The 24,451-nt window shown below is 39.2% G+C and overlaps 1 protein-coding gene across 1 annotated transcript in view; it reads left to right on the top strand.

Annotated features, from left to right (window-relative positions):
- Positions 1-24,451, top strand: part of dcc (DCC netrin 1 receptor) — an 899,751-nt gene that overhangs the window by 313,592 nt on the left and 561,708 nt on the right. The window contains exon 2 of the mRNA XM_051928027.1: positions 21,452-21,769. Within this exon, the coding sequence (XP_051783987.1) occupies positions 21,452-21,769 (318 nt within the window). The remainder of the gene's footprint in view (positions 1-21,451; positions 21,770-24,451) is intronic.

Raw genomic sequence — 24,451 nt, 5'->3', positions numbered from 1 at the left:
TATGTTTATGAATTATCAGTTAGACTCTACTGTAAATGTAAAGCATGTTCTGTAGTATCCACTTGAAGAACAAGTCTGTGCTCTGTCCATCTGTTCATATATTTGCATATATCAGTCCATTCATATCTATAATCTACTCATTCCATTCAGATTTATGAGGAGCCAGCGCCTATGCCTACAGCACTGGGAGCAAGACAGGAACTAACAGTTGACGAAGCACCAATTCACTGCAAGACGCACGCACGCTGACACCAATTTAGCGTTTCTAAATAAATGATCACACACATCTCTGGGAGAACATCCAGATTCAACACAGACAGTAACTGGAGTGGTGTTAACCCCTGTGCCATCATGCAGTATCCCCTGATAAAAATATATGAAATGAATGTCCTTACACTGCAAAAAATACATATACAAAAATGAGACGAAAAAAACTTTAATTGGAGTTGTTTTGCTTTTATTTAGCAAAAATATCTGCCAATAGGTTAAGCAAAATTTACTTGACAAGATTTCTTAAAGTAAGCTAAAACATCATAAATACAAATTTTTTGATAAGTCAATAATTCTTACAATATGGAAAACAAGATTTAATATCATGATATGAATACTTTTCACTTACTTAGATTTAATTTTTTGCATTGTACGAGTAAGTGTTCCACAATAGATTTACATTTACCACAAAACCCTTGTTAGAATAAGCTGCTTGGAACATACACAGGTAGATTTTATATTTTAATGTGAATTCTTTCTGTAATGATATGCTTATACATTAAAACAAATTGTAATAGTCCCATCCATCAATGCGTTTCCCGTCCCATTTTCTATAGTGCAGTAGTGTCATGGGGAGTTATTGGCAATCCCAGCAGGTGGTAATCAACCCTGGATGGGACGCCAGAGAGCTGAGAGTTGTTTTTGTTCCTTTTAACTTTACTGTGCCAGGTGAAAAGAGGCCACCTGGCTTAGCTAATCAAGAAGCAGTGAAATTAACATAAATGCTCCGAGTTTTAATGTTCTAAAATACATTCACACTGTAAGTCTTTCAGCATGCTCTTCACAAAGGAAACAAAATACCCAAAATTGATTTCAAAGTAAAGCCATTGCATATATGTGAATTTCCCATTGGGATTAATAAAGTATCTATCTATCTATCTATCTATCTATCTATCTATCTATCTATCTATCTATCTATCTATCTATCTATCTATCTATCTATCTATCTATCTATCTATCTATCTATCTATATTATATTTCAATTTGTTATCATTATATCCTACAGTACAATAAAAAGTATTTTTTTTGCTATTTCCACTAGAGCAGAAAATTACAAAATTCAAATTTACAGCTCTGAGTTTACCTACAAACGTAAATCTTAGTAAAATAAATACAAAAGACAAGCTGTTTTACATTACCTCCCTGCTAATGAGCTGGATTAACCTTTTCATTTTTAGCTCTCGCTCACTGCGCCGTGTTTACACAGCTAGCTTTTATTAAGGCCATTTGAAAGAAGGAGTCGTCTCCACTATTCTTGTCTGCTACAGGCTGGCAGTACAGCTGTTATCGGGAGCACATTCACATCTACTCTCCATAATCACCGGGCTCATAGGTTTTGAATGTCATCTGGCAAACACAGTATGCCACTACTCAAGCACTTCATTTCCAAACACCTCAAGGAGCTCCCTGACAAGCTGTCTGGCCCCTCTCTGTAGAGGCCTGATGTTTCTTTCATCTTATCAAGTCTTCCTGAAGCTCACCCTCTCAGAATGAGAACTGACTAGACCCACCTTTTGAAAATACACAATACCAGTTGTGTCCGAATCACATTATAAATGAAACTCTTAGGCTAAACCAAAAGGGGCAGTGGTTCCAGTTCTCCTTCTCAGTGCGATGGAATAATTGCTCAACTAATAATTGTTTTTAATATGAGAAAATGTATGATTAAGTTAATTTTTGAAATGCATATAATTCTCAGATTAATTTCATATTACTGTATTTTATTTGCATAGAAGACAAATACATTTATTAAAATATTGTGACAGCATATCTTAAACATGTAAGATATAAATATCTATCTATCTATCTATCTATCTATCTATCTATCTATCTATCTATCTATCTATCTATCTATCTATCTATCTATCATGCTTATAAAAATATTCACCCCCACCACTAGATGTTTCCACATTATATTATTATACAACATTTAATGTGACTTGTAGCATGGCATAGATATGGAAGCTATTTATTAAACATGTCCATGATCTGGAAGAGTAGTTGCAAGGTGGATGGTCAAAAGAGCAGAACAGAAACAAGTACCAAAATATCAAGAAGAGACAAACATTCAAAAAAATTATTTAAAGTCTCAAAAGGCACAAAAAAAAACCAAAAAAAAAAAAAACAAAAGAATGGTAGAACAACACGACAGCAGCTTTCACAAAGGTAGATTGCAAAGCGTCTCAATCAAGCACCCACTTTCATTTTTCTTGCCACACCTGTCGGGTGACTGCATGTGGATTATTGTTGCATAGTGACAGATGCTCATAGGAGGGGCCCTGGGAAAATTACAGGCAATACTGGTGACTACTGGGAGAATACCAGCCAACTCCTGACTTGATCTATCTATCTGTCTATTGGAAGCAAAAACACACAAGAGAATTGAAAAAGGTTGGGGTCCAGGTTGTTAAACACAATTTAATAGTTTGATGAACAGGTTAAATGGATTATTTTTTCTTCAAACATAAAATAACTAAGAAGAAAAGTGGCTTACGCTTGCCATAAGAGAATATGTGTGTGTGTGTGTGTGTGTGTGTGTGTTCTTAATCAAGTTTGGCACCAGTTTTCCTCCCCAGGTTACTCAAATGTGAATTTCCCCTTGGCATTAATAAAGTATCTATCTATCTATCTATCTATCTATCTATCTATCTATCTATCTATCTATCTATCTATCTATCTATCTATCTATCTATCTATCTGTCTGTCTGTCTGTCTGTCTGTCTGTCTGTCTGTCTGTCTGTCTGTCTGTCTGTCTGTCTGTCTGTCTGTCATATACTGCATTTTATAACTATATCATCTATCTATCTATCTATCTATCTATCTATCTATCTATCTATCTATCTATCTATCTATCTATCTATCTATCTATCTATCTATCTATCTATCTATCTATCTATCTATCTATCATGTTTAGGGAAAAATGATTGCAGTTTTTACTGATAAAATATACAACCATTTGCAGTAAAGCCCGGTCTTGTGGGCTACACCTTTTTCTGACAGAATTTGCTTCAAGATTGGAAAATGTCCTTTGGGGACACCTAGGAGCAATCAAACACAACCAAAAAATAGAATTAATATAATATTCACATTTTAGAGAGGACACACTAAAGGGCTTAAACCTGTTCTAGCAGCAGTGTCAATATCAGATTCTCAAAGATGTCACACAAGTCCAGAAAGAGACCCAGCCAGAAATCAAGCCTGCTTGTGGAGCTGTGCAGTAGGTGGTATAAACCACTGCACCACCATGCTGTTGTTATAGAGAATAAAGCAGAACATAATTATAAAGAACTTTGTTTTATTTCTACTATTCAGTCTGGGCAGCTTGCCTTTGGTTATTTAGCTCCCTATTCATAGAAATAAAACCAATTTCTAAATCAAAAGGTTAAATCCCATTAAATAAAATAAATTACTAGTCCTCCTCCAAGTCCACTATGAAATACTTTCATTTTACTCCTCACAAAGATTGCATAGTCTCCACCACCAGTTACAGAATGACCAGTTATCCCAGCTGTGATTTTCCATGAAACCAGGCCCATCTTTCAGTCCTCTAATTTAAAAAGTAAAATCTCAGCCTCATGTCTGGCACCAAGTAGTTGTCTGATTTTAAAGGAAGTGAATGCACGGATGTCAATTTAAAATTTTCTGGTTTGATATTTGTCCCACAATGAAGACTTCAAACACAAAAGGCCAAGCCCATGATTAGCAGTTCATTCCCTCCATTTGGTCAAACATGGTTATTCTATTATGCTTTATTAGTATGAGAAACCATCAGACCTAACAAGGGTCTCCCCTGTGCCATTGAAGGAATAGGAAACATGTTTTGTGGATGCATAGAATTAATTTTCTGTTAGGAAGCCTCCCCAGCATCCACTGATATGGCTCTGGGCAAATTTACAACCCACGCATACCATGAGGCAGCAGCAGTGAGTCTGTGTCATAGTGGGATCGGTTCTTAACAGAGGTGGGATGTACAATAGAAGTTGTAAGGAAAAAAGAAATCCCTTGTTTCTTCTTATGAGTTCTTTTTTATATTACAAGCATCAAATTCCAAAATATTTTAACTTAGTCTTTAACTGTTGGTCTTGAATTTAGCTCCTTTGTACCAAAAGCCACACTTTCCTAAATATTAAATCATGGCAACACACTGTTGGTTGTGCTGTAACTGAAATAAGCAGACGAGTGCTTGAGAAAAGACATATTTATCAGCAGTAACAGCATTTAATTATGGGTATATGTGCAGACATTTTTCTTAATGAAAGTTGCATGTGTTTTTGGCTGTTTTGGTTTTTAGTACATTTGTGCTTAGATAGATAGATAGATAGATAGATAGATAGATAGATAGATAGATAGATAGATAGATAGATAGATAGATAGATAGATAGATAGATAGATAGATACTTTATTAATCCCAATGGGAAATTCACATTCTTCAGCAGCAGCATACTGATACAATAAATAATATTAAATTAAAGAATGATAATAATGCAGGTGAAAAACAGACAATAACTATGTATAATGTTAAATATTAACGTTTACCCCCCCCGGGTGGAATTAAAGAGTCGCATAGTTTGGGGGAGGAACGATCTCCTCAATCTGTCAGTGGAGCAGGACAGTGACAGCAGTCTGTCGCTGAAGCTGCTCTTCTGTCTGGAGATGATACTATTAAGTGGATGCAGTGGATTCTCCATAATTGATAGGAGTCTGCTGAGCGCCCTTCGCTCTGCCACAGATGTTAAACTGTCCAGCTCCATTCCAACAATAGAGCCTGCCTTCCTCACCAGTTTGTCCAGGCGTGAGGCGTCTTTCCTCTTAATGCTGCCTCCCCAGCACACCACTGCGTAGAAGAGGGCGCTCGCCACAACTGTTTGATAGAACATCTGCAGCATCTTATTGCAGATGTTGAAGGATGCCAGCCTTCTAAGGAAGTATAACCAGCTCTGTCCTTTCTTGCACAGCGCATCAGTATTGGCAGTCCAGTCTAATTTATCATCCAGCTGCACTCCCAGATATTTATAGGTCTGCACCATCTGCACACAGTCACCTTTGATGATCACTGGGTCTATGAAGGGTCTGGGCCTCCTAAAATCCACCACCAGTTTCCTTGGTTTTGCTGGTGTTCAGGTGTAGGTGGTTTGAGTCGCACCATTTAACAAAGTCATTGATTAGGTCCCTATACTCCTCCTCCAGCCCATTCCTGATACAGCCCACGATAGCAGTGTCATCAGCGAACTTTTGCACATGGCAGGACTCCGAGTTGTATTGGAAGTCCGATGTATATAGGCTGAACAGGACCGGAGAAAGTACAGTCCCCTGTGGCACTCCTGTGTTGCTGACCATAATGTCAGAATTGCAGTTCCCAAGATGCACATACTGAGGTCTGTCTTTAAGATAGTCCACGATCCATGTCACTAGGTATGAATCTAATCTCATCTCTGTCAGCTTGTCCCTAAGGAGCAGAGGTTGGATTGTGTTAATAAATATTATTTATTTTTATAAATAAGTTTAGTTTCATTTAATACTAACTGTCCCCCCGTGGCTCCACCCACGTAGTAGTGAAACAGCACATACTTTAAAAATCAACAACAAAAAAAAATTCTCGACAAGCGAAAGGTAGGTACACTCCAATGTCAGACATTGGCATCGTATCTGATCGTGTTTAACTCTGACGGAAGAGCGTCCCCCACGTGGGCAGAAAAGCACGTGGCCGTGATATCTCTGGCAATCAGTAGCTACCCTCTAAAATACACGTAGCTCAGATCTCTCTCTCAAAAACATCAAATGTTACTCCTTAACAATCTGTAGATGATAATGTCTGCTGAACAAACTGGTATAGCTAGTTAAGCGGAGGCAAGTACTCTCCAACACGTGATGGGAGGTAGGTCCGACTCGAGCAGAGGCTCGCACATGAGTGAGAAGGGCCCTGCCCTGCTCCCCTCAGCCTGCAGCATCTCTTTCAGTACCACAAGTGAACTATGATACTTAGCGTGATGAGAGAAGTTACAAAATCAACCGTAATGTTCAAACAAATTATAGAAAAAAATCCGATCTAAATCTGTCAAGTAGTTCTCTTGTGAAAAGTGGACAGACATACAGATAGAAAGAGTCTGCGGTGGGTTGGCACACTGCCCAGGATTGGCTCCTGCCTTGTGCCCTGTGTTGGCTGGGATTGGCTCCAGCATGACCCCGTGACCCTGTGTTCGGATTCAGCGGGTTGGAAAATGGATGGATGGATGGATGTATATATTATAATAAAAAATCTTGGGACGAGACGAGACTTGAATGGGCAGTTGATGCTGAGTGCAAGCTAAATCGGATTTTGCAGATTATATGTTCGTAGGTATGGTGACACAATGGTAGCACTGCTGCCTTGCAACAGTAGACCAGAGTTTCGTTGCCCAGGTGTTTCCTGTGTTTAGTTTGCCAGTTCTCCCCGTGTCTGAGTTGGTTTCCTCCCACAGTTCAAAGAGATGCATGCTAGGTGAATTGGCATTGCTGAATTGGTTCTAGTGTGTGTTCACCCTGTTTAGGGGTTGTTCTTGCCTTGCACCCAGTGCATGCTGGGATAGGCTGCAGCTTCCCTGTGACCCTACTCAGGTAAGCAGGTTTGAAAACAGGTGGATATTGTAGGTAACACTGTGCCCTCTGAATATTGGGCTCTCTTTATTTCTTTCCCACTAGTGCAATTAACCTTATTAGGGCAGACCATCATTCCAGCACCTGTATTTTCGACAGACCCTCAAGTGGAACGAAACTTTCCATTTGTTAGTTTGTGCTCTATTTTTCATTTTTTTTCAACATACCCCAAGCACCCTCACAATGTATGTGGAATCCTGTGGTGACCTTAATGTTGACAACCATATATTTTAACGGCAGTGGGTAAAACGATCATTTACAATTCAGTTTCGCAATTTCGAAACAACAGAGCAGAAAATAATTGCTCACTACATTGCCTAGATCCCTAGTGGCTCATTGCTCAGCAGTAGTGAAGAAACTGCTGAGCATTAACTTGAGCACTGAGAGGTTTGGGCACTTCGCTAGTGTAATTAGATTTTAAAGATGTGAATGAAAAAAAAAACAAAATCTGTGATTTCTAAGAACACAATTTATTGGAAAAGGGAGAATAGAACAAATGTAAGGATTTTAGGGATTTGGAATCTAGTAACAATTCTCACTAGCATTAGACCTCTCAAGGTTTTCAGTTATCTCAGTAGGTTTGGCAATGGCCTAGTGGTGAGCGCTGCTGTCTTACAGCTCTGGTGACCTGGCTTCACATCCTGCCACAGTCCCTGAGTGAGGTTTTCACATTCTCTTCATGTCTATCTACTGTGGGTATATAAAAGAGTTGGCCCTGCAAATGACCACCTTTAAATTCAAGGTTTGATTTTTGATTCCCAGCTAATGCTGTTGGAATAGGCTTCTGTCTTCATCTAACATTAACATTACATAAGTTCAGAAAGTAGAGGAAAGAAGAATTTATAGAAAAATCATTATTAATGGACTATCTCATATTTCCGCCTTATTAGATAATAATTTAATTCATACGCAACTAATTTCTTCTTAATACCAACAATTAAAAAGAGTTAAATTATTCGCTGAGGAACTATAGTGTTTGAATTCATTGAATTCATAAATCATATTGTATTAAAAGAAAAAAATCCACGGTACGTTCTATGAAATTGAGCGGTTTGAAATTTGAACATTATGTGAACACCATATTATTTACAGTACTTTGCCAAGCTATATGGGGTACTGTAGTGTACCTGCTTTGACTAAATATAGAAACACAATGCTGCAACGCTTTAGAGATGTGTGATACACAAGATCGGGTGGTGCTGTCAATGAGTCGAAACCTACACTGTTATACCGTAAACTTTTTATTTGTAGGTGGGAAAGGTTATATTAAAATAACAATGTAAAGTATAGTACAGTACTGACAGCACAATTACTTTGTAATTTGTATGCAAAGACATGAGATACACGTGTTGTGCGTGGTAAGCTGTTGAGGTTGCTGCTTCTGGGACCACGGATGTATATGCAGTTAGACATTGCCCAAATGGATTTTATGTGATGTGTTCCTGCATTTGTTTATGAAATAGTAGCAAAGCAGAAAGTTTTTATTTTTTTTATTCGCAACTTCTCTTTGATGGTGTCGTTTACCCTATTTTTTGACAGTCATTACCTACCTGGAAGAGGGTCTCTCTCTTTCTGAATTGCCCTTCCCAAGACTCTATAGGGTTTTTTTTGGGGCGAGGGGGGAGTTCTTGCCTTCTTGGAAAGTCAAGGTTGGGGGGCTGTCATAAAACATGGCCTGTTAAAGCCCATTAAAGCATTCCTTGTGTGATTTTGGATTATTGAAGAAATACGTTGTTGATGATGTTGATCATTATTCTAGTGGGCATGATCAGTTAACAGCCCTATTCAACTATAGTATCATTTTTGGTAAATAACATTTGGTAATCATTTCCCTTAAAACACATTGAAGGTTAGAACAACCAGACATTCTGGTTTTCAGGGACAATCTTCAGTTTTAATGCTCTATTCCTGGTAAAATCGCTCCAAGAAGAGGTACCAGCTTTTGTTAAGGTCGCACAGAGGGCCTGAGAGATCGAGAAGTGACCAAGAGATTGAAAGGAAGGCAAAAAATTATGGTCAAAGGTAGTAGCCAGGTTCTAAAAACACCAAAATGAAACTGAGCAACCAGGATCAAGGGACAAACTCAAGTTGTGAATAGAAGTCAGAGACTTAAAACCATAGAAACTAACCTAGCATTAGGGCCTACTTGAATTAGAAAGTAATTATCACTAAAAAAGATGCGTGTAATTTTGTATCAACTGAGGGATAACCCAGTACATGAGCGGCCCCTAATTTATAGAAACGTCTTTTTTACATGCGCGTGACCCATGGGCACATGATTACAGCAGACGGGGTTTCGTACATACAGTCGACCCTTGATATACGACTGGTCTGACATGCGAACAACTTGCTTTACGATCAAAATTTTTGTTTTGAATTACGACCAACATCTTGCGTTACGACCCGAATGCGGTCACATGTATCTGCTTGTGCGATTGTAAACAAGCAGCCGAGAGTATTTGTAAGCGACAGTTGGAGCCAAGATACATATGTTTGTGGACGTAATTTCGGTCAGTGCAGTGATTTATATAATTTATTTCGATAATTGCTAAGGAAGGAAGCAAAGGTAACGAAGATAAAGAATGTGATCACAATCGAAACGAAGAAGGAAATTGTGTGGAAATATGAGAGTGGCGTTCATGTGACTGATCTCGCTAATATGTACAGCATGTCGAAATCCACCATCTCGATAATTTTACAAAGAAAAGATCTGTATAAGGAAACTCCTTCCAAACAATAACCACCTTCCATTTCATTCTCCTCCTCCTCCCTTACTGCAAGCCAAAGGTGTCAACTTAAATGGTGAGTACAGTATGAAATTGTTGTTTCTGGTAGGCTAGGCACTTTTTATAACTTTTTGGTTAGTACATTAGAAACATCCATCCATCCATCCATTGTCCAACCCGCTGAATCCGAACACAGGGTCACGGGGGTCTGCTGGAGCCAATCCCAGCCAACACAGGGCACAAGGCAGGGAACCAATCCCGGGCAGGGTGCCAACCCACCGCAGGACACACACAAACACACCCACACACCAAGCACACACTAGGGCCAATTTAGAATCGCCAATCCACCTAACCTGCATGTCTTTGGACTGTGGGAGGAAACCGGAGCGCCCGGAGGAAACCCACGCAGACATGGGGAGAACATGCAAACTCCACGCAGGGTGGGCCCGGGAAGCGAACCCGGGTCTCCTAACTGCGAGGCAGCAGCACTACCACTGCGCCACCGTGCCGCCCATTAGAAACATTATTGGTGTTTTTGGTAAATTATGCACATTATACAACCCTTTTTTATTAAAAATAGTTAAGTGTTGCTGTGGGAGGTTCGGAACACATTAAGGGCATTTCCATTATTTCTTATGGGAAAAATAGTCTTGACTTACAACCAACTTGAGTTACAACCAGCCCTCGCGAACGAATTGAGTTCGTAACTCAAGGGTCCACTGTACTTGAAAATAAGATGGTAATAAAACTAAATAACTATTTTTTAGTTACACAAAAAAGCAAACACAAAACAAATGATAGATTCAGTAAATTGGATGCATTGAAATCCCGAATAATTCATAACTTTTTGCATATATCTGTGTGTATATTACAATCTAGCTCTTGTCCTTTTATATCAGCATGAAAAAATACTTGCCTGGTAATTGTGGGAAGCTAGAATGGTTCAGTTGTTATGGCCCTGCACAATCTGCAGCTATCTTTAAAGTCACATTTAAATTTAAGAAGGATCAGTTCACATGATGTTTTCCATGTCACTTGTCCCTACCCCTCACAATCCAATTACAACCCTGCCAGGTATTTCAAGAACCTTCTCACCCTATTCAAAGGCAGTAGAGAGATCATTATACCCATTCAGTATATTCTAAATTTAGTTATGCAGACACTAAACCATTTTGTTTGAACATTTTGTTTTGTCTTTGAGCATTGATCATTACCAAGGAGCTGTAGATTGTGAAGTAGGAATTGTAGACATGACAGGTTTTTTTTTTTTGCTCTCATTTTCCACTACCGTTCATTCACAGGTACTGATGGCTTTCATTAGCAGAATGTAACATCAAAAGCCACCAGAGAGAGAGAGAGAGATCACAAAAAGGCTTTTCATACAGAGGTAAAAATAAAAGCCTTGGATATAAAGCCCTTATCTTTAAGTTGAGTAACCTGCTCCTCAATAATGGACTGTAATGAGTTTGTAGCGCAGAATTCAGTTGTATAGTAAGGACCGGGCAGCTCTTTGTGGGATGTACAGTCTTCATTTGCCAATCAAGAAAAGACAGAACAGGGTTGAGTGTTTGGCAGTCTGGGACCTTCAACTAAATAATTCCTTCCTGTGATTCTGTTGAAGTTGCTTGTTGTTAAGTATATTTTTCCGAAATGTTTCTATTTCCATGAATTTATTGAAAAGGCTAGGCTTAATATAGCAGTGTTTCTCAGTCATTCTGGTGTCACGGCCATTTCCCATGTAAGTGTCCCCCTTTTATATAATGCATGATCATATGAGTGTGTGTGTGTGTATGTAACTTGGTAACCTGAAAGCAGGGGGATTCTGCCTTCGTAATTTGAGTGCAGTCACCAGAGCTAGGAGGTTTAATCGAGTGCAAACGTCTGACCGGTGACCCACTTTGTGACCCACTACCATTATGAACACTAGCAACTTGTGACCCACTCCCAGTTAAAGACACTATTATATAGAATTTAAATGTCATATTTTGAAATATGAAAAACCTGACAATATCAGTTATTTAGCACGTTACAGCCTTTACAATTCCTAAATGCAAAATCTTTCATCCTCTTTGATTTGTCTGTTAGGGTTCTGGCTCTGATATTTTTATTCGAGACTTAAAGGAACTACTACACCCAAAAATGACAAATGTTACTTAATTCATGTGGCTTGTATTGATCCCCGAAAAAAATAGCAATTTTGTGCAAAATGCATACTTTTTTTGCAAAATATTTTCTAAATAAATACTTGCAGACAAGCAGAGTAGTGCTTGGAGAGGAAATATGTTCACCCAGCATCACACTTTAGAAATGAAAACCTGCCTCTCCCCCTCATTCAGTGGTCAAGAGTCCTGTCATCAATTCAAAATCTTGTTCTCATGTGAACACATTTCCTCAGTATATACTGCTTTGATTTTGCAGAAGTATTGATTTGACAATATTTTAGGAAAAAAAATGTATGCCTTCTGCCCATTGTCAGCACACAACTGAATTACCAGACATATGGATTATGTGACTTGACTAACATGAGATTTCTTCATGGACATTTTTATATTGCTTGTATGTGGTTCAGCATTGGTTTCCGTAGCTGTCCATTCTGTCAGAGAGTTTGTTATATCTGTTATTTATTTAAACATGGGATGAAAAATTTTTCTTGGCCATCACTACAAACTAAATGGTGTAAGCAATATACAAAATCACATCATTTTTGATTAGAGTATATCCTTGATCATCATGAATTTCAACTCTTCAAGTGTAAACATTTGAGTAATGCATTAGTGAATGCAATGAATTAAAGGTTGAGTTAAATGTACCACAAAAGTGATATACGAGTAATAAGCATGTTATGCAATAAACAAATGACGATAAAATTGCTGCCTGGCCATCTAATCTCTATTCCCTGGCTTACATCTCTTTAAAAAAGTCTGTCCCAAACAAAGCATTTTTGCCACCATTCTAGAAGAAGGAAAATACATTTGCAACAAAGCTGACTTCCATCCTAGCATGAACAGCAGTGAACTGTTGCTTGTGCGTTGCAACCCCATTCCTTGTACTGCCATGTGCCATTTCTCTTTGTTCAGCTCAATGAGTTTTTCTTTATTCGAAATGGGTAATCAGTGAGCAGTGCTGACTGACAATGTCTTTTATTTCCATCTTTAAAATACTGCAGTGTGGTCTCACACTGCTAGTCCGCATACATGCGTCTTAAGTTTAAAGTTGGAGTAAATGCATGAGTGTAATCCATTGTGATTTTATCCTTCATGGTAAGATCAATCATTACAGGTTGCTAAATCATGTACTTGTCAGATATTTTCTCTGCCTGGACTATAAACACGCATTTGAGGCAGATGATATCATTTTTTATTTAGAGGTTAAGCAACAAATGGAACTTTTTACTTCTGACACACTGCGCATTTCAATATTCCCTGGCATTTTGAGGCAATTGGGTTATGCTCTCATCTATTGTACGGCCGTTTTAAAAGACGTTTGCAGGCAAACCTGCCGTTCCAAAGTGGCCTACAGTCTCTCTGGTGAAATCAGAATATGGTTCTTTCTTAGAATCTGAATTTTGCTTTGTTTTACAATAAGAGAAGCCAATTAGCTTGTCTTGTAACTCAGTGTCGATTAACAGTAGTGCAAGTGGTTTAGGATTAACGTGAAATATTTTTTATATATTTGATATACAAGTATGCAGTTTACCTCTGGAATAAAGTTATTACATACTGTACTTAAGCCACCATGCATGGCAGGTAAAAGCAAAGTGATTGCATTAGTTATAGATTGCGTAGAGTCAGTGACGTTTATGGGAATCCATAATGCTTATATGGTTGTTTATTCCTTCTTTGGTTTAAATGCTTTATTGTGTGTGTGAACAACAATGAATTTGATGTTTTATGCATGTGTTACTTAATTATTTATGTTTTATTTCATTTATGTGGCTAACCCTAGTGCTGAGTTTGTACGCGGAGATTACCTTGATCAGATGCGGCTTTCAAGGAGGAAATGAAAGCTGGCTGAGAACAGCTTTGTTGACAAACTTATTTGACTCAATTTAATTCAAATCAGCTTATTCATATTATGCACTTTTCTAATTTGGGGTTACAACTATAATATTAATAAAAGAGACATATGCAATATGTATACTAGTCATGCTACCTGAGGTAATAGAATAATTTTTAAATATTGGCTATCTCTTGCCCTTCATGTACAACCCCAATTCCAATTAAGTTGGGACGTTGTGTAAAACATAAATAAAAACAAAATACAATGATTTACAAATCCTTTTCAACCTATATTCAATTGAATACACTACAGAGACAAGATATCGAATGTTCAAACTGATAAACTTTATTGTTGTTTTGCAAATCTTCGCTCATTTTGAATTTGATGCCTGCAACACGTTCCAAAGAAGCTGGGACAGGGGCATGTTTACCACTGTGTTATATCACTTTTCCTTTTAACAACACTCAGTAAGCGTTTGGGAACTGAGGACACTAATTGTTGAAGCTGTGTAGGTGGAATTCTTTCCCATTCTTGTCTCCGTTGTCGTATTTTGCGCTTCATAATGTGCCACACATTTTCAATGGGAGACAGGTCTGGACTGCAGGCAGGCCAGTCTAGTACCCGCACTCTTTTACTACGAAGCCACGCTGTTGTAACACATGCAGAATGTGGCTTCGCATCGTCCTGCTGAAATAAGCAGGGACGTCCCTGAAAAAGACGTCACTTGGATGGCAGCATATGTTGCTCCAAAACCTGTATGTACCTTTCAGCATTAATGGTGCCTTCACAGATGTGCAAGTTACCCATGCCATGGGCACTAACACACCCCCATACCATCACAGATGCTGGCTTTTGAACTTTGCGCTGATAACAATCCGGATGGTCTTTTTCCTCTTTGGCCCAGAGGACACGACGTCCATGATTTCCAAAAACAATTTGAAATGTGGACTCGTCAGACCACAGCACACTTTTCCACTTTGCGTCAGTTTCTGGGTGTTGTTGATATATGGCTTTCTCTTTGCATGGTAGAGTTTTAACTTGCACTTGTAGATGTAGCGACGAACTGTGTTAACTGACAATGGTTTTCTGAAGTATTCCTGAGCCCACGTGATAATATCCTTTACAGAATGAAGTCGGTTTTTAATGCAGTGCCGCCTGAGGGATCAAAGGTCATGGGCATCCAGTTTTGGTATTCGGCCTTGCTGCTTACGTGCAGAGATTTCTCAGATTCTCTGAATCTTTTGATGATATTATGGACAGTAGATGATGAAATCCCTAGATTCCTTGCAATTGTACGTTGAGAAACGTTGTTCTTAAACTGCTGGACTATTTGTCCACGCAGTTGTTCACAAAGTGGTGAACCTTGCCCAATCCATGCTTGTGAACGACTGAGCCTTTTGGGGATGCTCCTTTTATACCCAATCATGACAAACACCTGTTTCCAATTAACCTGTTCACCTGTGGAATGTTCAAAACAGGTGTTTTTTGAACATTCCTCAACTTTCCCAGTCTTTTGCTGCCCCTGTCCCAGCTTTTTTGGATCGTGTTGCAGGCATCAAATTCAAAATGAGGGAAGATTTGCAAAATAACAATAAAATTTATCAGTTTGAACATTCGATATCTTGTCTTCGTAGTGTATTCAATTGAATATAGGTTGAAAAGGATTTGCAAATCATTGTATTCTGTTTTTATTTACGTTTTACACAACGTCCCAACTTAATCGGAATTGGGGTTGTACCTTCAGCACCTTTCCTTGGCATCCTTGTGTGTCTGAACTTCTCTTCACTGGCACTCCCTCTCTCAGGCACAATCCAGCAAAGCCTGCTTCTCAGACTTGTCATTATTTTCGAGGTACCTTTCTGACCTCCTATCCACTTGTATACTTAATGTCTTTGAAGGCGACTCTCCCAGCATGCCTCCCATGCCGTTTCTCCTCCTCGTGTGGTATAACATCCACACTTCCTCTTTCGACTGCAATGTCAAGTCCAAACTTACCAATCACACCAAAACCAAACTGACTTATGAGATTGCTGAAAGGGGCTGGACACACATAGACCTTCGTGTTTTATTGTATAGTATTCCTTTGTAAACTCTTTGTGTTTATTCATTATTATGCAAACTTTATTCCAATTTTAGATCCATGCCAATCAAAAAGCAGCCTCTTAGTTTGGAGAGCCTTCAGTCTAACATGTTGAACTTTTTAGAAACATTACCATTGATCTATACTTCATAACAGTGATCTAAGCCTTCAGCAGTCCAGTGACACCCTGACTATGCACCAGCTTTACAATATATACATTGATTGTTAATGAAAAAGTTCTTATTTAGTTTCTTCTCTGTCCTCTATAAAGTGGGTCTGTGAGTTTGGGATTGTAAGTTTGATCCCAGGTTGGCAACAATCTTGGTTAGAGTAGTATCAAAATCAAAAATGCCATGCAAGAACATCTCAAGACGATGAACCTAAGCGTATTAAACATCAATGTGAGATCGTGTTACAGTGCATTTGCTGCACCACTTCTTAGCTTAGCTGGTCAGGTCCCTTGTGTGCTCAGGTCACAGCCTTGCCGTGAACATCAGGCCTGGGGATTGATTATACAATGTAAGCCATGGTAGTTACGATTCAGTTACAACATCTATAATGCACTATGAAATGTTTCTATGCAAGTCCACATGAATTTATTAAAATTATAGTAATAAACTAACAGCTGACTATTATTAATTTTTACATAGTAGAAGTACTGGGCTTGCTCCTATGGGCTATTCGGTCCTTGTACTGCCAGAGCGAGAGCTTGGTTTGCATGCCGACAGTAAGTCAGACTTGTTGGTGTGGCAGACTTGCGCTGGGCTTAGTTACTGATTCTGTTCATAATTTTTATAGACAGAATTTGTAGTTACAGCCAATGTGTGGTGGGGTCCAGTGTAGTGATCTCAGGCTTTTTGCAGAAAATGTGGTCCCATTGACAGCGGAATGTGAAGCAGTCGAGTTGTAGATCAGCACCTCCAAGTATAAAGTCATAATTCTCAGCAAGAAAAGGACATTATTTTCGGGAGCAAGTGCTACCTCAAGCAGAGGAGTTTAAGTATCTCGGAGTCTTGTTCACAACAGGTATATTGGAGTGCCTTCTGCAGTTATGTCGATGTTATACCAGTCAGTTGTTGTGAAGGGAGGGCTAAGATGACAGTCCTACCTTCACCTATGGCCATGAACTTTGGGTTGTGACCAAAAGACCTAACTGGTGGTTATGAGTGATGAAAATTAGCTTCCTTCGCAGGGTGTTTGGGTTCAGCTTTAGAGATAGGGTGAGGAGCTCAGGCATTCAAGAAGTCCTCAGTTTAGAGCCACTGCTACACTTCTTTGAAAGAAGCTAGTTGAGGTGTTTCAGGCATGCCCAACTGGGAAGGGCAGACCTCGGAAATGCTAAAGAGATTGTATCTCCCAGTTTGCTTGGAAGAGCTTCAGTATCCCCCCAAAGGAGTTAAAAGAGGTGGCGGCAAAATGAGAGCTCTGGGCATCTAGACTGCTGCCCCCACAATACTAATCGAATAAGCTGTAGGAAATACATAGATGGCAGAACATAAGAACAACTAAATGTTGCATTTTTTGTCTACTTTAATGTTGTGTATTTCCTCAAAGCAGTACAGGTTCAAACATTCAAACTAGAAATAGGAAATACGTAATCATCAGCACTGACTAAATATTATGTATACTGTTTATAAGACACTAGCCAACCCGCGGCGTACCATATACTGCATAATCAGGCCGCTTTTTTAATGATTTTTAAGCACAGGGAAAAAATTAACATTTGAAAAATCCGGAGGAGAGGGGAAGGACGCCCATTACGCCCCATCCGTCATGCTAGTCTGCTGATTTCTCGTTCAGTAACCTGTGAGTAGTGATGGGCAGGGTGAAGCCTCGCGAAGCATCAACACGTTTGAAGCAATTGTGTCGGAAATCGTATCGAAGCTTCGAAGCATTTGACACTCACCTCTCTCGTGACACCTCCTGGCCATTTTCATTAACATTACAGAAACTTATGATACACTTCAATGACGTCTGTTAAAAGTCGTATTGCTTTTATTTTTTCGTAGCTACAGACTGACAACGAAGAGAAGGGTTCGTCAGCAGCTTGTAGTGTGTGATGTCTAAAAAATATAAATATAACTAATGCCGACAAGCAGAATGCACTATACGATAGCAAGAGTTAAACAAAATAAGACGCCTCACCTCATGCATTCCCGGCTCTTTCAATTAGTATTTACTTTTGCACTGTATCATTATAATCGCTCCTGTTATTAGTATTGTAATTAACCCTGATTTTTTCTTGAGATCACATTTAATAGCCTTAAATGTTTTCTTTGGTCTGTCTTAATTAAAACGGAGTAGACAGAAAATAAAGGTTTATCCCTGTACTTTGCCATGATATAGGTAAGCACATTTGAGAAAGAAAATGTGAAATCCTTAAATCACAGATGTTATTATTCGATCAAGTATTAAAATCTGCAGTGCTTCGAAAGCTCGACACAGTGTCGAAACCTGAGTATCGAGCGGCCCATCACTACCTGTGAGTCACGTAGAGTTTTCATTGTTGTTTGCGATTCTGGCTGCTTTTCGCGTACTGAGTTGTTCCGGAGTCACAGTTGAGAAACAGTTTTTTAATGTCTTTTAAGCACAGGGGAAAAAATGAACATGTGGCCCGGTGCATTCTTTAACTGCCTTGTGGCACTGTAGTAGTACGGCTGCTTTGCAGTAAGGAGACAGTGGAAGATTGTGGGTTCGCTTCCCGGTTCCTCCCTGTGTGGATAGCAAATTATCTGCGACAAACAAACTGTTTTACATGCTGCAAACCAATCCGCGCCGCTTTTTCAATGTTTTTTAAGCAGAGGGAAAAAAATGAACATTTGCAGAATCCGTAACGCTGCTTTCAGTAAGTACAATGCACACGCGTTTAATTTGTCAGCCACTTTTTGCCAGCGGTCTTTTCTGGTTTGGGCCGCTTTTGCAGTGTTACCTCTTGTGTATATTATATCTTGAAATCCTTCGAGTTGCTAATTAACTAACTAACACCTACCCACTCAGCTTGTGTGAAAAAAATGCGCCCGTTCTTTCATCATTTTGTTGCAGCAATATACATTGTGTTTTCACTCAGTGCGGAAGCGCGCATTCATGTCGGATTATTACATCCTGCTAATCTGCTACACGACTGCATTTGAAAAACCGACTTATCCCTGATGAGTTTGAATCATCGCACTCACAGTGTAGCGAGGGGCGTGGAAGTGTGGCTGAAACGGTTTCCGGGTAGACTCGTGCTTCGGGCAATTCTCCCCTGTGCAGTGTGTGAGCGAGTGAGGAGAGAGAGAGAAAGCCGGTACGTTAGAGTGAGCGAGAGCAGGCTTGAAGGCAATGTGTTCCTGTGGTATAGCGGATCCATAGCTCCCCTTCAAAAGGCCATTTTTAATCAGGCGACTGACAGTAGTGGAGTCAGGCACAGAGAAGGTCAGCTGCAGAGAGAGCGTCTCGGCTGTTGCAGGGCCTGAAGCAGGTGAGACGCTAATGAAAAAGAGGCACAGGGCTTATTGGTTTTTAAAGACTGCTTCCTTCATTGTGTTTTAACTTCAGTTTTAAAGGATTGCGCGGCTCTCTCTTGCGCTGCCTGTGTGTGCGTCTGTCTCTCTCTGGCGTTGCCTCTGTGTGTGTGCGCGGCTCTCTCTCTTGCTCTGCCTGTGTGTGCCTCTGTCTCTCTCTGGTGTTGCCTCTGTGTGTGTGTGCCTCTGTCTCTCTGGCGCTGCCTCTGTATGTGCCTCTGTCTCTCTGGCGCTGCCTCTGTGTGAACCAAGGTTCCACTGAGGTTGACTAATGAAAAATCAACGTGGCTCAGAGCTGCAAGTGGACTGTGGCACAGACAAACAGAAATGACGGAATGTTTTCCGAGGTGTCGCGTCTGAGTTGGTGGGCGTGGCTGTGATTTTTTCGTCGTATCCAATGGTCTAAGAGTTGGTGGGCGTGGCTCCTTCCTGCGTGCGCCATTGGCGTCTTACTTGTCGGCGGTTTAGTGAATCCACGCCCCTTCCGGCGTGCTTTCCATGGGTGGCTACTTGTCTCCCGGCTTAGTGAATTATATATATAGAATATGGAAAGAAACATTTGTCAACTTGTAGTGTCAAGGGTCAGATGTGAGAGTTGATCATGCACAATTTGTCACTTGAGTTTGTGAACTTTGTACAAATACTGATCAAGGGATAATGCGCAACAGACATACCATCACCTCCCATGACATAATACAAGCAGTGATCGCAGTCACGTACCACATGCAAATGTATTGCTTATACAAAACAGGAACATTAAAATAAAACAATCAATAAATCTCAGAAATCACTAAATAAACCAAAATACACATATAACCAATGTTAATTATCACTATTTATTCATTTATTATTTACGCATCTTCTGAATTACGACATTAAAAATAGGAAGTTTATTGAAATTCATGTGAAACTAAAGATATAGTAAGCCAGGTTGCTGACCAAAAAGCAGAGTTAAAGGAAATCAGAAAATCTTTGAAAATGCTGATTTTGATTTTACTACAGTATGCTTACCGGATTGTATAAAACACGAGACGTGTCTATCCTTTCTTTTTTGTTTTTGCTTAAACGTGAGATTATGTCCTGTAGAGAGATGCCTCAGAACCCATTACTGGCTGCCTACTCAGAAGTTTGAGATCTGTTTTCTGCTGTCCATTTTCTGTCATCCCTGGCTACCACACTTTTCTAAAAAGATCTTGATCACTGATGCACAGAAAAAAACATCAAGGACATTTTTATAGGAATTAGAGTAAGTGTTAGTAGTGAAGCTCTCGGTTCTATCTACACCATTGTTCCACAGAGACATTTGCTCATCATCTTTACTTTATTTAAGCACTAGATGAGTTATGTGCATGCAGTATCATTCCTTAAATGAGCACATCTAAATTGGATGAGCATAATTACGTCACATGAGAGCTCCCCAGTTTACTTCTGGACTCAATAACATGAATTTTAATTATAACATGAATTTAATCTTCTTTAACAATTACAAAGACATGTTTACTGATCTGTCCTTTTATGTGTTGGTGCACTGTTCTGGTTTCGGTTCTGGCCTCAATGGTGTCCATAAATTTAATTGACATAGGCAAGTAATACATTTATAGCCCATTGTTACTTTATATTAATGATTCATTGCTATAAATGAACAATTCAGCTTCAAGGCATGACTTGATCCTGGAGAAAAGCAGATTTATACTAATTTGACAGACTGGCATCCTGTTGGGTTGAACTTCTGCTAGGAAAGAATCCAGCTCCCCCACCAGTTAATCAATTGGGATTAAGCAAAACAAAAAGAAACCGTGGATGGGTGATTAAAGTGCAATTAATTACCATAACAATATTTAATATTAGTTAAGGAGTCAATTGTCCGCTAAATAGGGTGCAAAGTAGCACTCTGGGGACCTTTATGGCATAAGTTGAGATTGTGAGTGGGCAAACAGACAGTGCAGGGGCCACTGTAAAATTTGTTTGGCACACAAGAATACTCTATGGTGGTAAGCTTATTTACAGGCTGGTTCATCAGGTGGCTTTGTGCAGATGCCCTTATATTCAGGTTTTTAGTATTTTTCCCATTGCTCTGTATTCTTTTGTTTCTGTTCCTCTGAAATCCAAGCATTTCAAATACTTTCCAAAAGCCATTACTACAATATCTGGAGAGTTAAACTGTAAAGACTGTAACACATAATGCACATTGGTTTTTAAAATTAACTTCAGTGTGTGACCATCCTGCTCCTTTATTTCAGACCCTGTGAAAAATTTCATTTCACTGCGATTTGTCAGAGAGCCTGCTGATTCCATCGCAGTGAGAGGAGGAAATGTGCTGCTGGACTGCTCTGTGGAATCGAGCCAAGGCACACCAGTCATTTCCTGGAAGAAAGATGGCATCTTTCTCGATTCAGTGGTAGAAGACAGAAGACAGCAGCTATCTAACGGTTCTCTCTTAATTCAGAATGTGGTGCACTCCCGACACCATCGGCCAGATGAAGGGCTCTACCAATGCCAGGCTACCCTTGAAGGCGTGGGAGCAATTGTAAGCAGGACGGCAAAAGTCACAGTAGCTGGTGAGTAGTTCATGAATTATTCAGCTTTTTGGGTAAAGTAATCATTGTTGTTTCTGTCTCCCTAAAGTGTGAACAAAAAAACAAAAATATATATTCACATACATTTTAATACTTACTGTATATCAGGGTGTCCAACTCCAATCCCGGAGGGCCACAGTGGCTGCAGGTTTTCATTCTAACCCTTTTCCAAATCAGTGGCCAGTATTCACTGCTAAATAACTTCTTTTACCTTAATTTTAATAGCCCTGTTTGTAAGGATTCACTCCTTAAATTGAATTGAATTGATTCTTTTCTTCATTAAATGATAGCCAAACAGAAATGAGATGTGAAGTGAGCTAACAGATGACCAGCTAAATCAGGGCTTCAATCTCCAACCAATTTCACTCCAATCATTTTCTTAATGAGAAGCCCATTCTTGCTGTTAATTAAACTCATTATTTAATCCCATGGCTTGTTGCTACTCTCATTCTGCCACAGCAGACATTTCCAAAACGGTCAAACGGTAAAATGTTTTGGTGACCTAAGCAGGTTAGCCTTAATGAGACCATCACCTTTCTATATTTTCAGATGTTATGTGATTGGCACAGGTTAGTTGATCAGGCAGCGGCTCATTTTGTGTCTCATTATTGTTTGGCTGCTAATTAAAGAATTGGAAACAACTAAGGGGTCTGAGTCAACTTAATTGAAATGAAGGCAAAAGAAGTTAATTAGCAGCAAAAACTGGCCACTAATTAAGAAGATGGTTAGAATGAAAACCTGCAGCCACTGCGGCCCTCCAGGACCGGAGCTGGACACCCCTGCTTTATATTGAAAATGCAGTGTTTATAAGTGTATATAGGTATATGGTACAGTATGTGAGTGTGTCTTTCTCCAAAGCATTTCTCACTTTCATGTGGGGTTGCTATATTTGACCACCCTTTCTACATTCTCTTAAGTGCGGTTCTTCACGTGATACCCCTTTCTCCCTTAGATCTCCCTTTGCACTGTCCAGTATTTTATGTTTTGTTGTCTTCTCCTTTGTCCCATCGCCCCCATTCTCATAATTCTTCTTCCCCACATTGTTAACCTCTCTACTCATGACTTGCACATACCAATTTTACTTTCTTCCCTATATCATTTTAGATATATTTAGATTTTCCCCAAGTTTAACTGTACCTCTGATTCTCTCATTGCTGAACTTATCAAGCTTTGTTATTCCGCACATCCATCTCAACATCCTCATTTCTGTAGAATCCACTTTCCTTTCATACAGTTTTTTTTAATTTACAGCTTTCTGATCCATACAACAATGGTTTACTGTTTTAAACACTGTTTTAAATCTTTACCATTCACTCTTGCACTAATTCTGTAGTCACAAAGAACACTTTATCCCATTTTACTCTAACCTGATTGGTTTATTTCTGAATCTATTTTATTTATTTCTGAATTGTTGATTTTAGACTTTGAAGCATTTACACACTTTTAAGTCTTTCCTCCTGGAGGGTAAGTCCTCCACCTTTTTCTTGTCCTATAAACATGAGATATTCTCCTACTTATCTTAAGGTATGTATTCTCCATAGCTCTCCTCCGCTCCTCCTGTTTCTTTTCCACAATATTCTTAGGGATACCAAATAACACAATGTCCCCAAATAGCACACTTCATGGGGCCTGATCTATTATTTCCATATCAATAACATCCATAGCTAGAGTAAAAAGAAAAGGGTTTGGTGATGATTCTTCATGTAACCAACCTAAACTTCAAACCCATATGTTATTTCTGCACTACTTTCATTTCTGTGTAGGCACACATACATTTCCTTAACTATCTTTACCAACATGTTTGGTACTCTCTTTTCTCTCATACATTTCTGAATGTTTTGCTGGGCTACTCTATCATGTGCCTTCTTTAAATCAATAAGTACCATAGGCAATGCTTTGTTTTTCTATATATTTTTCTATAATCTGTCTCTCGGTGAAAATCACATTTGTTATTCTTTTTCCTGAAATAAGTCCAAACTGTACTTCCCTGAAAGTCATCTTTCTTCTCAGTCATTTATCAATTATCCTTTCACGTATTTACATTGTGTGTGACACCAGCTTTATACCCTATGAATTTCCACAATCCTGGATGTCCCCCTTCTCCTTATATATAGGCACAGTTATACTGTTTCATTGAGGTGGCATTTACTCTTCACAGTAGTTTTTTTTGTTTCCTTTAACATCAGCTACCATAACAAATCTATTCCTTACTCCTCCAGAGTTCTCCAAGCTTCAACCGGTAGCCCATCTAGTTCTATTACCTTTCCATTGTTAATTCTTTCCAATCTGTTCCTTATCCCTGTTGCTACACCCTCTTCTGTTATTCCATCTTCTGATATTACCCTTGGATTCTTCTCATTCAGCAATTACTCAAAGTATACTTTCCATCTTTGGTTAATTTGATGTGCATTACCTGCTTAATTTGGGTAAGATCTTTTGAGGTTTTGTCTCGAGCCTTCGCTAGATGAGATGTAACACTGAGGTCCTGACTCTCTGTTGTCATAAAAGATCCCTAGGCATCCTTTGTAAAGAGTAGGTGGTATCATACTGTTCTGGCTAAACTGTCCACCACAGCCTGGTCATTCTGACCCCCTTAATAATCCTCTGCGTCTAATTGGCTAACTATGTCTCACCCTTTCACTTCCTAACAGCTAATGTGTGGTG

This window comes from Erpetoichthys calabaricus, chromosome 5, assembly GCF_900747795.2.
Source record: "Erpetoichthys calabaricus chromosome 5, fErpCal1.3, whole genome shotgun sequence".
Taxonomy (NCBI): Eukaryota; Metazoa; Chordata; class Cladistia; order Polypteriformes; family Polypteridae; genus Erpetoichthys; species Erpetoichthys calabaricus.
This window is presented reverse-complemented; position numbering and strand designations above follow the sequence as displayed.